Below are 11,666 nucleotides of genomic sequence, written 5' to 3'. Positions count from 1 at the left end.
TCCACTCACACATTCATACACGCCATTCAAGGCACCATATTTTTTTAAGATCATTTTATGTATCTTTTTCCCCAGAAAAAAAACATATTTATATAAATTTACTGTAATTTCAAGGCATTTCAAGGCTTGATTCTGAATCTACGAGTAAGCAAAATCGGACAGAAAAGCTTGAAGGGATAATCCAGTAAATTGTAAGAAGAGAAAAAGTCATTTAAATAATTTTGTAAAACATCAACACAAGTTATTTATTTATTTGAAAAAACAGAAATGGCAATGACTGTTTTCAAGTGAAAAAAAAAATAAGACAAAGTTTGATACAATTGTTTTAAAGTTTGGTTTCAAAAAGGGGAGTCCAATTTTTAAAAAAATATTTATAACTTGTAATAATGCATTTGGAGAAAATTTCAGAAAAAAATGTGTCAATCCTGTCTATAAAGGAACATCTGTCTGTGTTTTTGGCGCCCCCTCCTGGTAGTAAGTCGCAATAGAAAAGTGCACAAGCGTACTTCTGACAAGACTACCTAGCTATGCAAAAAAAAAAACAAAAAAACCAAACAATAAAGTTATTTTTAAAAAATATAGAATCGTCCCACTTTTATTACAAGTCAAAAAAATAGCTAAAAACAAATTTAAAAAAATGAAAAATTTCTAAGCAGTTTTCAAACGACAAACGACAAACAAATGTAATAAATATACATTTTTTACACCTACTCTATTTTTTTTCATAAATAATTTATTTTAAAAAAGTGAATGCAAGCAGCAAATTGTCTAGTTGCGTGGTCACGTGTTGATGGGGTTGCCTTGGTAACGGCCAAAGAAACACAAACCTCGTGGTTTCAAATATGGCTGCTTCTCAAAAAGTAAACATTACCTTCAGCGATGATTTAGAAGAGGAAGAAGACGGCGTGACCATGCTTGATGTGGTTTGGGGTCAACTAAGAGAGGTTTGTGCTGAGACCATGAAGTTACTTCCCCAAAAAAGTAGCTTTAAATTAGAATTTAATTAAACTCTGCAAAGCTACTTTAAACCTGTTTTCTAAAGGACAGTGCAGATGCAATGAAATAACATGCCACATAAAGAAAGGGAGAAAGTGATTTTACAGTTTTTAAATAAAATAATGGTTGTCTTATTTTTTTGGACTTGAAAGCAAAGACTTCAGAAGATTTTATTTTAAATTTAGAACACATGCTTTATATAAAAGTGTTTTATGTCATTTCATCATGAGTCATATTGATAACTGGGATCATTGGAGGATAAAACGCTAAATAGTTCAAGCCTAAAATCCAGGCTTTTATTGTTCACTTGTAAATAATTTCCCAAGGTGTCAGTTAGATATTTTCTGTATTGTTTCCACAGAAGGTCGTGCTGAAGCAGCTCATTGTGATTGCACGGTGTAAACAAGATCTGGCTGAGAAAGAGGAGCTGGGAGGTATGCCAGCATCTAATATGAAATTAAAACATTTCCCACTCAAATCACATTTATTGTGGATGTATTAGCAATTTATTGTAGATGTTTAATTTAGAATGTGCTTAATATTGTATTTAACACAGTAATAATCCATAATGCTTTGCTTTTTCTCACTCAGCTCATTATGAGAACATGATTTTTCGGTTAAGCAAGCAACATAAATGGGATCACATAACCGGCCTTTTGTTGATTTATCCACTCTACATGCTCCATATCATTGAAGTAAGTGTCATCTATGGTAGATATTTACAAAAAGTTTGCATTTTTTTTGTTTTTTACTTAACAAGGGCACTTTTTTGTTTGTTTGTTCGATTACAGGCACCCAGGGATATTCTGACATTCATTTTGAGAAACTTTAAAGTTGAAGAACAACAGCCAGAAGGGTAATCTTATTGTTACTAAAACAATAAATTATTATATCGGATATATTTTAATAATTTTGAGTAATTTTTGTGATTTATCAGACTCCTTAGCTAATATATTCTATTATATATATTGTCTTTGACAAATTTGACACCAAGGTAACCTTTGAGAATTTAAATAACTAAGACGTCCTCACAGGTGACATATATAAAAACTGTAATAAATAACACATTATCATGTCTATATATAAAAGAAAGTAACTTAAACTTTAAACACAACTAAGAAAATATTTAATGAATAACTTCTGTTAACTCTTTTTCAGCAGAAAGATATTTGAGAATTTATGTTTTTAATTGTTTTTTTTTTCTCTAAAAGGTTTTGTAAAGTTGATTAAGCTTTTGTAAACTTCTCGGATTCGGATTATTTTTTCTATTTCACAGAAACGTGAGATTATTTCAATTCTACAAAATAATGTTGATTGCTAATGGCTTAATCTAAAATCCAATCACTTTGATTGATTTGCATCACAAGGTTAAGTCATTTTGTGGGGGTTTGCTCTACAGAGAGATGTTTAAATTTGGTTCAAAAGATTTTACTTCAGTTTGGGAACTAAACATCCACATTTTTGGACCATTTTGCTGCCCAAAGGCTGGTGGATATTTGTTGAGTTTGTTGCTGCTCGTCTGGAACCATTTCTCCTGCCGCTGTAATAACATCCGTTTTCAGAGCCTTGCTGGAAGCGAAGATTGCCTTCGTGACACAGAAACTTCAAAGCAGACTGTTCCAGCAGTGGAGCTACAAGTTAAGTTTATTTTTGGACTTTTTGTAGCGTGACAAACTTGAACAGATCGGGTTGTTGATTGGGATCAGACCTTAATCCTGTTACATTTAGTTTATTGCTCTGTTTGCGTGCTTTAACGGTAACAGGTGGTTAATGTGAGCCAGGCTAGAGGAGATGCTGTGCAGGGGAAGGCTGATGGTGATAAAACAACAGAGATCCTGGTCTGTGATGTCTTATCATCACTGCAGAAGCTAGGTGCACAACTGGACTTACAGAAGAAGGTTTCACAACATTTCGTTTATTCATTTTTAAATAAATGCAACATTATCAATATAAAATAAATCACTATTTTTTTTCTTTGTGAACAGGTTCTTCCTGGATCAGTGCTGGACAAGAACCCACATCTGATCGTTCCTCAGAGAGTTCTGGAGAAACTTTTGGGTCGAGAAGAACTCCTTACTCCAGAGCAGTACCTACTTATGTACAACTCTCCATTAAACATCAAAATTGAGTTTGGTAAGAACTCCGACTTATACAGTAAAATAGAGGATGTTTACTGTCTTTTTTTTAAACATAATTTAACTAATTCAACAGGAGAAACCATGTCAAGATCCTTTCTTTCCACCATCTGACATGCTGGACAAAAATATGATGGTAAGGTTTTATCTTTTCCTTGCACAATCAGGAGTACTGTAAAATCACTCATTTTCAAGTGATTTTACAGTTCGTCCCGAAACTATCAGCTTTGAACAGTAACTTTTTCAAAAAAGTCTAAGAAGAAAAATAGTGTCAGCAACGGAAAGAAAAACACATTTAGAATAGTTGTTTCATTAAATACATTTTTAAATGTACTTTTTAAACAATAAAAGACCCGTTTACAAAATATTTTATTGAAAACTTGCTTCCATTATGTCAAAAACAAATTTCACATTTATTTTTTTAATAAAAAAAGATTTCCTTAGTTACTGTGTTCTTTTGATTTATTTAAACAACTTAATTTGAAATTAAGGCCCACTTCTGGTTTAGGAGATATTTTTCGAATACAGACAATTAAAAAATTATTTTTCTTTACAGGTTACAGAGCTGATCTGGAGCTGAAAATCTTCGATTCTGAGGTTCCACCAAAGGCTGCTGCCACTTCAATAAATCTTTAATAGATACTTTACCAACTCCTAAAATATACTTTTTTCTTGCCTTTGTGGTTTTTCTAACAACTAACAGATACATTTTTTTCAAGAGTTCCTCAAGTTATGCATGAAGTTAGGATTTTTTTTCATTTAAGTTACAGATTTCACAAACGGTAAAATGGAGAGATTTCTAAAACAGAAGTCGCCCCAGACTCTCACTAAAACCATCGCCATGCTTGAAGACTTGAACGTTCTTTTCAGAATCTGCTTCTTTTTTTTTTTTTTTTAACTTTTCCAGGCCCAGTATCTTAAATTCCCATGATGCTTTGGAGCTCATCTGTCTTGTTCTTTTGTTTTGATCAGCGTAGGTGTTCTATCTCAGTTCACGCTGTTTGCAAAAAGTTTGTAAGACTTTTTGATCATCTAAATGCTCAGAAGTCTGTAAGTTATTCAAGAATCCTTGATTTCTGCTCAAATGTAAATATAAACATTCTTTATGCATAAAGCAGATTTTTAAACAAAGTGTCTCATTATCCTGCTGCACTTAAACACTTATACATTAAGATAAAAGCCTGTCTCACCTAAAAACTATGGATGCAAACAAAACTACAGTTTCTATATCAAGTTGTGAAATCCTGCAGGATTTTTCAGGTTGTTCTTGTACTTTATATCCACATTTTTCATCCCTTTTTGATATTAAATGTAACTGTTACAAGTAAAAAAAAAGCAACACATGTCCAAATAATTTAAAAATGTTTAATATTTTCAACATTTTACATGAGGATCGTTGTATTTTCTTTTATCTTACACACTTGGTAAGTGAGAGACAACAAGTCCAAGTAAAGGCATTTCTTCTTTTCTCCAAACGTTGAAGAGTCCACAGCATTTTAAACAGTTTGACACAAAGAATTCCCAAATCTGAAAAGGTTCATTTTCGTCTTCTTTTCCCTTTTTATTCTTGGCCCAGCTACTTGGAAGTTGCCACATTTAGTAACAAGAAAGGTTATGGCTGCATGCACCACAGCACAATAGAAATTGTAAAAATCAAAAAACAAAAAAAAAAAAAGTGTTTTTCTCTTTTTTTCATTGGCTGTGTGGATTTTACACGGTAAACCAGGACTTTGTAGTTTGACGTCCTTATTTTGATCTCAGCTTTGAGTGTGCTGTGCTTCTTTAGACAAATATAAACCTAAAGAAATGTATTTCAGCTCATGAGTCATAAAAACAAAGAGAAAACTATGAAAAGGCTTTAGAGAGGGGCAGCTTTTCCATCTACGTTTGGTCTCCACATCTTGCAAAAATGAAGCACAAGCACATTTAGACAGGAGTTAAAATGTGACACATTCTCATAGGCATGGCTTAAATGCATGCAGCTCCGTTTCACAGAAGACACCCTACCTTAAACCCCCACAAAAAATGATAATAACTCCAACGTGAACATTTTTTTTATAACTACTACAGAAACAAGAAGTCAGCAGATAAACCTGGTCGGTCTGTTTGTGCAGATGTTTGGGTTTCAGTGCTCCAAGAACAAAAGCTGCAATACTTTAAACCGCTTTTGGCATTTAAGGATCAACTCTATGAACAAGCAGGAATCGGAAACTCTTTAGTAAAAAACAAAGAGCAACACATTTTAACACAGACGTCCAGACGAAGAAGAGGAAAACCACTTCAACACGGACCGTCTGCGACTTTAAAATAAGGTTTAGTTCTTGTAAATTGACAAGATAAATTCATGCTGAATTATTAAAGAATTAAACATTAATAACTCTGCAGTTATGTGATTTTAAAGAAATTTTAGCTAAAAATCTTTGTGATGTGCATTTATCACAGTGTTAAATAAAAACATAACTTGCAGAATCATCCGTTTATCCTCCAAACATTTTTCCGATTTGAGTCTTTTTCCTCCTACAGGAATGTTTTAAAAGTCTCCTTTTGCGGTACCTGCCTTGTGTTTGAACCTGATGCAGGGAAACACAAGTGTTGATGCTGCTTGAGGCCAGCTTCACAACAACTCAATGTGATTGCAGACTTGCTGCTTGTACCAGAGAAGCCTCAGGTAAAAAATAAAATAAAAAAACGCAGAAGCCAAGAGTTTTGCTTTGATGGTTGACATTATTTCGATAATTATGACATAAAAACAGAAGTTTTCCACTTATGTGGAACTGTCAAAGTAAAAGCACAACATGTTTTACTGTTTGGAAGAAGCTGTCTACACTGTGATGCTGCCAGAAAGATGCTAACCCATTTTCAACTCTTTTTGTGCACAGAAATCAAACTTCAGATACTACAATAGCGAACAGCAGATCCCTTAAAGCATAACTGCTGACTAATGACATAATGCAGCCAGAGTGAAGCCAGTTTTTTTTTTTTTGTAAAAAGCAGATATGCAGCAGCTTTAGTGCCGTCTTTTTAACTTTTAACTCTCACCCGAACAGAAAACAGTTTTCAGCAACACATATCCTCATATTCAGAAGTATCAAAGACAGAGGACATGTATAAAAGGAAACACAATCATCTTGTAAGCTGCACATGTTCATGTTTTCTGCAGTAGAACAAAAAAGTTATTTTTTCTCTAACTAAAGCTGAAGTCAGGATTAAAGAGGTTTTAGAGGTCAGAAACTAAAGCTGTTTTCATTTCATCTACAGCAGGGGTGTCAAACATATGGCCCTCGGGCCATATCCGGCCCACCAGATGGTTTAATCCGGCCCAGTCGTGAAGAGAAAAAAATATAAGGATGTTGAGAAAAAAGCAAGTTTCTTGCCTATTCATGTGGCAAGTTCTGGTTCTTCAAAGAAATGACTGCAATGCGCAATTCCGCCACTAGAGAGAGCAAAGACCGGCATTAAGAAATAAATTGTTTGAAGCATTTTTTTCCAACTGAACAAAAAATAAAGCTAAACTACAGATAATAAATTGGTTATTTTGCTTTAATATTACTGATCCGTCCCACTTGAGATCAGACGGGTTGAATGTGGCCCCTGAGCCAAGATGAGTTTGACACCCCTGATCTACAGTATGATGTTCATCTGATGTTTTGTGACATTATTGTGCTACAACCAGCAACACTATATGGACAGTGTGTCTTATTGTCATCATTTAGTTCTCTTTACAGTCTATGAATACACATGAATCTTTCTGTTATGTACAGAACAATTATGTACATAGGCGTATTTACAAAGGTCCCGTTGAGAAATATCCCACTTAAAGAGCAGCACAGTGACTTTGAGGCCATGTAGTGGATGGACAAATCAAAAAGGTCCTGCAAATCGGGATAAGTCACGACAAAACCCCCTGCAAGGCAAATAAACTGCTGCTGTCTTTAACCTCATTACTCTAGATTTTCATGCTCTCTTTCAAACTGCTTTTCCTGAAAAGGTTTTCAGAGCAGCAGCTGAAAACTTCTGGTCCCCAGTCTGACTTCTTTTGAATCCATAAACAATACTCCAGCGTAGTGAGTAAAAAGTACTCCGAAATATATATATATATATATATACGTATAAATATTCTCATCAAAATAAACACATGAACACGCATCTTTGCACACTTCCTCTAAAGCACTAATATAGACAAAAAATATCAGCATCCTCTGTTTCCTGCAACCTGAAATGGTTGGAAATGTCAGAAAAAAGTGCTTATTTATGAAAATAAAGCAGTAAATACAACAATTCCCACACATCCAAGGATGCTAGCTGTTTGTATAAGGATAGTGTGGGTTTTTATGAAGGATGTTTGACAACTTTCAGTGCAGTGATGTATAACTGCACCGAAAATACACGAGTTTAGTTGGCAGTTGTATATTCTACTGTCACAACTTCTGCTGCAAATCTGCCAGACAGCATTTACCGTTCAGCATAAATGCTTTTAGGCCTGGACTCCAGTTATCGAAATACAAAATCTGTGTCTTTGTCGCTACATTCTCAAGGTTTCCATCTGAACTCAACGATAGTGTAGTTATGATCACTCGCTATCAGGACAAAATTGTTGGTTTCCTTCTGTTAGCAAAAGAAAATAGTCACTGAAACTAAACTTAAAGCTGAAAAAATTACAATATAAGAATTTACTATAAAAACAGACGTTTTGTTTGAATTTCTTAACAGAATCATTAAAAAAAAAAAAAACAAAAAAAAAAACAATGGAATAAGCCTTCACAGAAATAATGGTAACCAAGAAAATATTCAACAGAATTTGACCACAGGGACTCATTAAACTAAAGTATGTCTTTTAATCAATGTTACATGTGTTTTGAAACCTGTAATCTGTCAGTTCCTTTTACCTCTTGATTCCTAATATTTGAGTTAACCCTCTACACATGTTGTCATAGCAGAATTAACTACTCTGGTAAACCAACCCAAAATGTGATGTTAGATCTTAAGAGGTTAAAGGATGACAACCACCCTGAACTTAAAGAGAAATTTATAAAAACAAATAAATAAATACATATTGTGGCTAAAAGGAAATCTGATGACAAACGGAAGATAAGCTATATATGCTAACCAGAACAACCCCAATGATATGAAAATGTAAACTCCAAGGTCAGTGTCAGATTCATTGACTGTATAAGATAACTGTGACATCACCCATAGAAAATGGTGCTGTACAGACACATCACCATATTGGAGTCAGACATCATTAGTGAACAGTGATTGGTCCAAACGGATCCATGGCAATGTCTCTATGGCAACCACTCTCATCAATTAGGAGTGAAGCTTGTTGGGAAGCCACACCCCTTCTACTGAAGGCAGAGAAGGTTTAGGACTTTAATGACTTGCACAACAGTAAAAATATAATTAAAAAATTAGGTTTAAAAAGGTATCAAAGCAAGAATGGTTTCTCTTAAAAATAGAATGACTGAGTAAAAGCTTATAGAAGTCTATGGGATTTTAGCTTCTTGGAACCAACAGGTACTTCCTATTTGGAACCCCAGGGGGGAGGGGTCACTCGGTCCACTTCTATTATACAGTCAATGGATCGAAAAATCTGTTTCTGTTTGAGAAAAATGTGAGACTGTCAAGGATGATGCCACACCTGAAGTAAAGTGAGGCTGGAATCTACCAAAATGCAGAGTGACGAGCCGTAAAAATCCTTTGAGAGTGCCCTTTGGACAGAAGAGAAAACTGGAGATCTGTTTGTTCATAAATGAAGTATCTGTGATCATGGAGCTGAAAATTCCAACCTAAAGAAAGATACCCTCCCAACCTAAAACATCTAGAGTAACTTACTCCTGAGGAGTGAGCCAAAGTGCCTGCAGACATGTGCAGAAGTCTATTTGGCAAATTTGCAGTCGTTTGTTTTTAAATGATTCTGTTAAAAAATATTGAAAATGAATGTCTGTTTTTATTGGCTGATTGAGGCCAGTTTTTAAAATGATTACTTTTGTCCGTTTTAAGTTTTTCAATAATCATATCTGGATTTTCTTTCATTAGGTACCAACAATTTTGCCCTCATGCATCAGTGAGTGATTTCCCTCTGAATCATTCAGAAACTTAAGTACTCATATATGTTTTTGTCTCCAATAGTATCAGCTGTAGAAGAAATGGTCTCTTCTTATAAATAAAAATATCATCTGTTGTTGAAGTATAGTTATGTTTCTATTATATCCTCTCGATAAATCTCCAGTACAACTTCCTGACTGAATCAAAGTGTTTTTGAGCTTCTCCTAAAACTTTGAACACAAATTCCTGCCTGTCCGTCACCTCTGACCCCAACAATGCAACATCATTTAGCGCAATAACAACATCAGTTTAGACCCAACACTCCAGCAGAACACACACTCGTCTTCCTGAGACACACTCACAGTGAACTTCCAGCTGGGAAAAAAATATGGGGTCATCATAGGCCAGAGCCTGGTGATGGTGGGGGACATGCCCCCCCACCATGAGAAATGATAGAGGGAGTCTGGGGGGGAAGAGACGGTGACAGATGTACAGTACGGTCCTATTACATGAAGATGGGACCCAGAAGCAGCAAACATCTTTCCTTCCAGTGGCCCGGTTCAGTCTCGACTGTAATGTTAAAAGGCAATATTGCAACAGAATTAACTAAGGCAAAAGCAATTAGAAAAATTAACATTAATCTGTTGATGCACAGAAAAAAGTAATTCCAAGTGATTTAAAGTCAAGCTGCTCCGGTTTTGGAAGTGCTTGTTTTTACGTCACCCAGCTGGAGGGCAGCTGAGGTGTGGTGGGGGGGCTTTTGTGACCTATAGATCCAGCTGGAGAGAAGAGAACGGATGAGGGAGCTTGTGCAACACTCAGTGTTTCATCTGAAGAGCAGGGACTCTACGGCGTCAAAGCACTGTGCTCTCCGACTCCTCCTCAGAGTCTGCCCTGCTGCTAGTCGACTCAAGTAGAGTCACCAAGTTCCTGAAGGGGGAGATGTGGGCTAAGTCAAGAATGCCGTCCAGTTCCATGTCGATGACGGGAATGTCCAAGTTGCAGAACGTGTCTGGCGGAGGAGAAAGAGGAGATGAGAGGAGGCAGATGCAAATGGAAAAATCAGTCCACGCACATGAGGGTCATATCACGACTGAAACATGGATGGGGTAAAAACAGCATGATGCACAGGGACTTTTATACTGGCAATTAATAAGCTTCTCGAACACTTTTTCCTAATTTCTAGCTTCAAGTTTTAAAGTTGAACATTTACACCTTAACCCTTTAACACCTGAGATGTCATTGGTGATGCTTAAATAACAAAATATCAGCCAGCAAAGCCAAGTGGGCCCGACTGAGTTTGTCCGCAGTTTCTGTGGTGGCCCCACCTGTGTTTTAGCTTAAGTGGGTACTCAGTGGGTTGGCTGGCTACACTAGCCAGCCATGCGGTGGACAGCATAGCGTGCTGGGCGAGGACCATTGTATCTAGCTAGCACAATCTACTGTAGCGTGATAGTGAACTCTTTTGTAGCGAGCTCCATTGTATCGAGCTAGAGAGCTCTGCTGTATCAAGCTAGCAAGCTCCATTGTATTGCTCTTACCCTTACCCTTACGTGTTGTGCATGAACATCTTCAACGCATTCTCACTCCCAACTCCTCATATATGGACGTATAGTTGTGGCCCCCTTCGTTCCACTTTTTGACATATTGGGTAAGTCTTGACGTTTTTTTGACGTACTGACTGTTCCTATTAAATCAAGGGTCCCCAACCTCTGGGCCGCAAACCGATATCGGTTCAAGGGTCGCTTGTATTGGGACACAGACAGGGAAAAAATGCAAAGGCTAATCAGGAGTCCCCAATCCTCGGGAGGCGGACCATGTACCCTAACTCGGTACCGGTTCTGCATCAGTTTCGGCAAATACACAAAGTCAAATGACTTGGAATCGGATCGGGCCCAAAAAAACCTGATCGGGACATCCCTAATTTCTTTCATTATTTCTGTAATAAGTTTGATGTGTCTGTGCATTTTTTATTGTCTACAATCAAAGCTCGACATAAATCAATCAATCAAAAAAAAATCTATTTATTTTTCATCTTTACCCATTGAACATCCTTTTTTTTAAGTATGCTTGTTTTGTTTGGACCAGCTCAAAAGAGCTTTCTGCTCAAATGAAGCATGAACCAAACGCCTCTGCTGGGAATAAATGCTTAAGAGTAGACAAAATGAGGCACATTATCCAGCAAAAATGTTGCAGTGGAGTTGACAACTTACAATGGTTGAACACTGAGCTTATTATAGTTTCTCACATCATGTCAAAAGAGTTTTTGATATTTCTTTAGTCAAATTCATCTGATGCGTTGAGTAATAGGTTTTGTTGCTCCTATTCGGCTATAAATTAATGTCTCCCAAAAACATTTAAATTCAGAAATAACACCTTAAAACCACAAGTTTTTCTTATATGTATAATCAAACATTTTAACCACTCGTGTGTGTATTTTAGGAAAAATTAAGGTGTCCACAGTGTAACAAGTGATGGAAATCGTGCACA

At 36.1% G+C, this 11,666-nt stretch overlaps 2 protein-coding genes across 5 annotated transcripts in view; one reads left to right on the top strand and one right to left on the bottom strand.

Moving 5' to 3' along the window:
- The first annotated feature begins 771 nt into the window (after positions 1–771).
- LOC112154315 (testis-expressed protein 47) lies at positions 772–3,795 on the top strand. Its single transcript, XM_024285167.2, has 9 exons — positions 772–944; positions 1,358–1,430; positions 1,588–1,691; positions 1,788–1,852; positions 2,559–2,634; positions 2,760–2,894; positions 2,982–3,129; positions 3,208–3,267; positions 3,688–3,795. Exons 1-8 carry the CDS (start codon positions 843–845, stop codon positions 3,243–3,245), a joined length of 741 nt encoding a protein of 246 aa, XP_024140935.1. The 5' UTR covers positions 772–842; the 3' UTR covers positions 3,246–3,267; positions 3,688–3,795.
- A 213-nt stretch (positions 3,796–4,008) lies between these two features.
- Positions 4,009–11,666, bottom strand: part of LOC112154262 (rho GTPase-activating protein 44) — an 82,438-nt gene continuing 74,780 nt past the window's right edge. For 3 of the 4 annotated variants that reach the window (XM_036217071.1, XM_024285070.2, XM_024285071.2), the window contains one exon: positions 4,009–10,188. In XM_036217071.1, coding sequence (XP_036072964.1) covers positions 10,031–10,188 — 158 coding nt within the window. In that variant the 3' untranslated portion in view covers positions 4,009–10,030. The remainder of the gene's footprint in view (positions 10,189–11,666) is intronic. The other variant, XM_036217072.1, reaches the window with a different exon arrangement.

This window comes from Oryzias melastigma, linkage group LG19, assembly GCF_002922805.2.
Source record: "Oryzias melastigma strain HK-1 linkage group LG19, ASM292280v2, whole genome shotgun sequence".
Lineage (NCBI taxonomy): Eukaryota > Metazoa > Chordata > Actinopteri > Beloniformes > Adrianichthyidae > Oryzias > Oryzias melastigma.
This window is presented reverse-complemented; position numbering and strand designations above follow the sequence as displayed.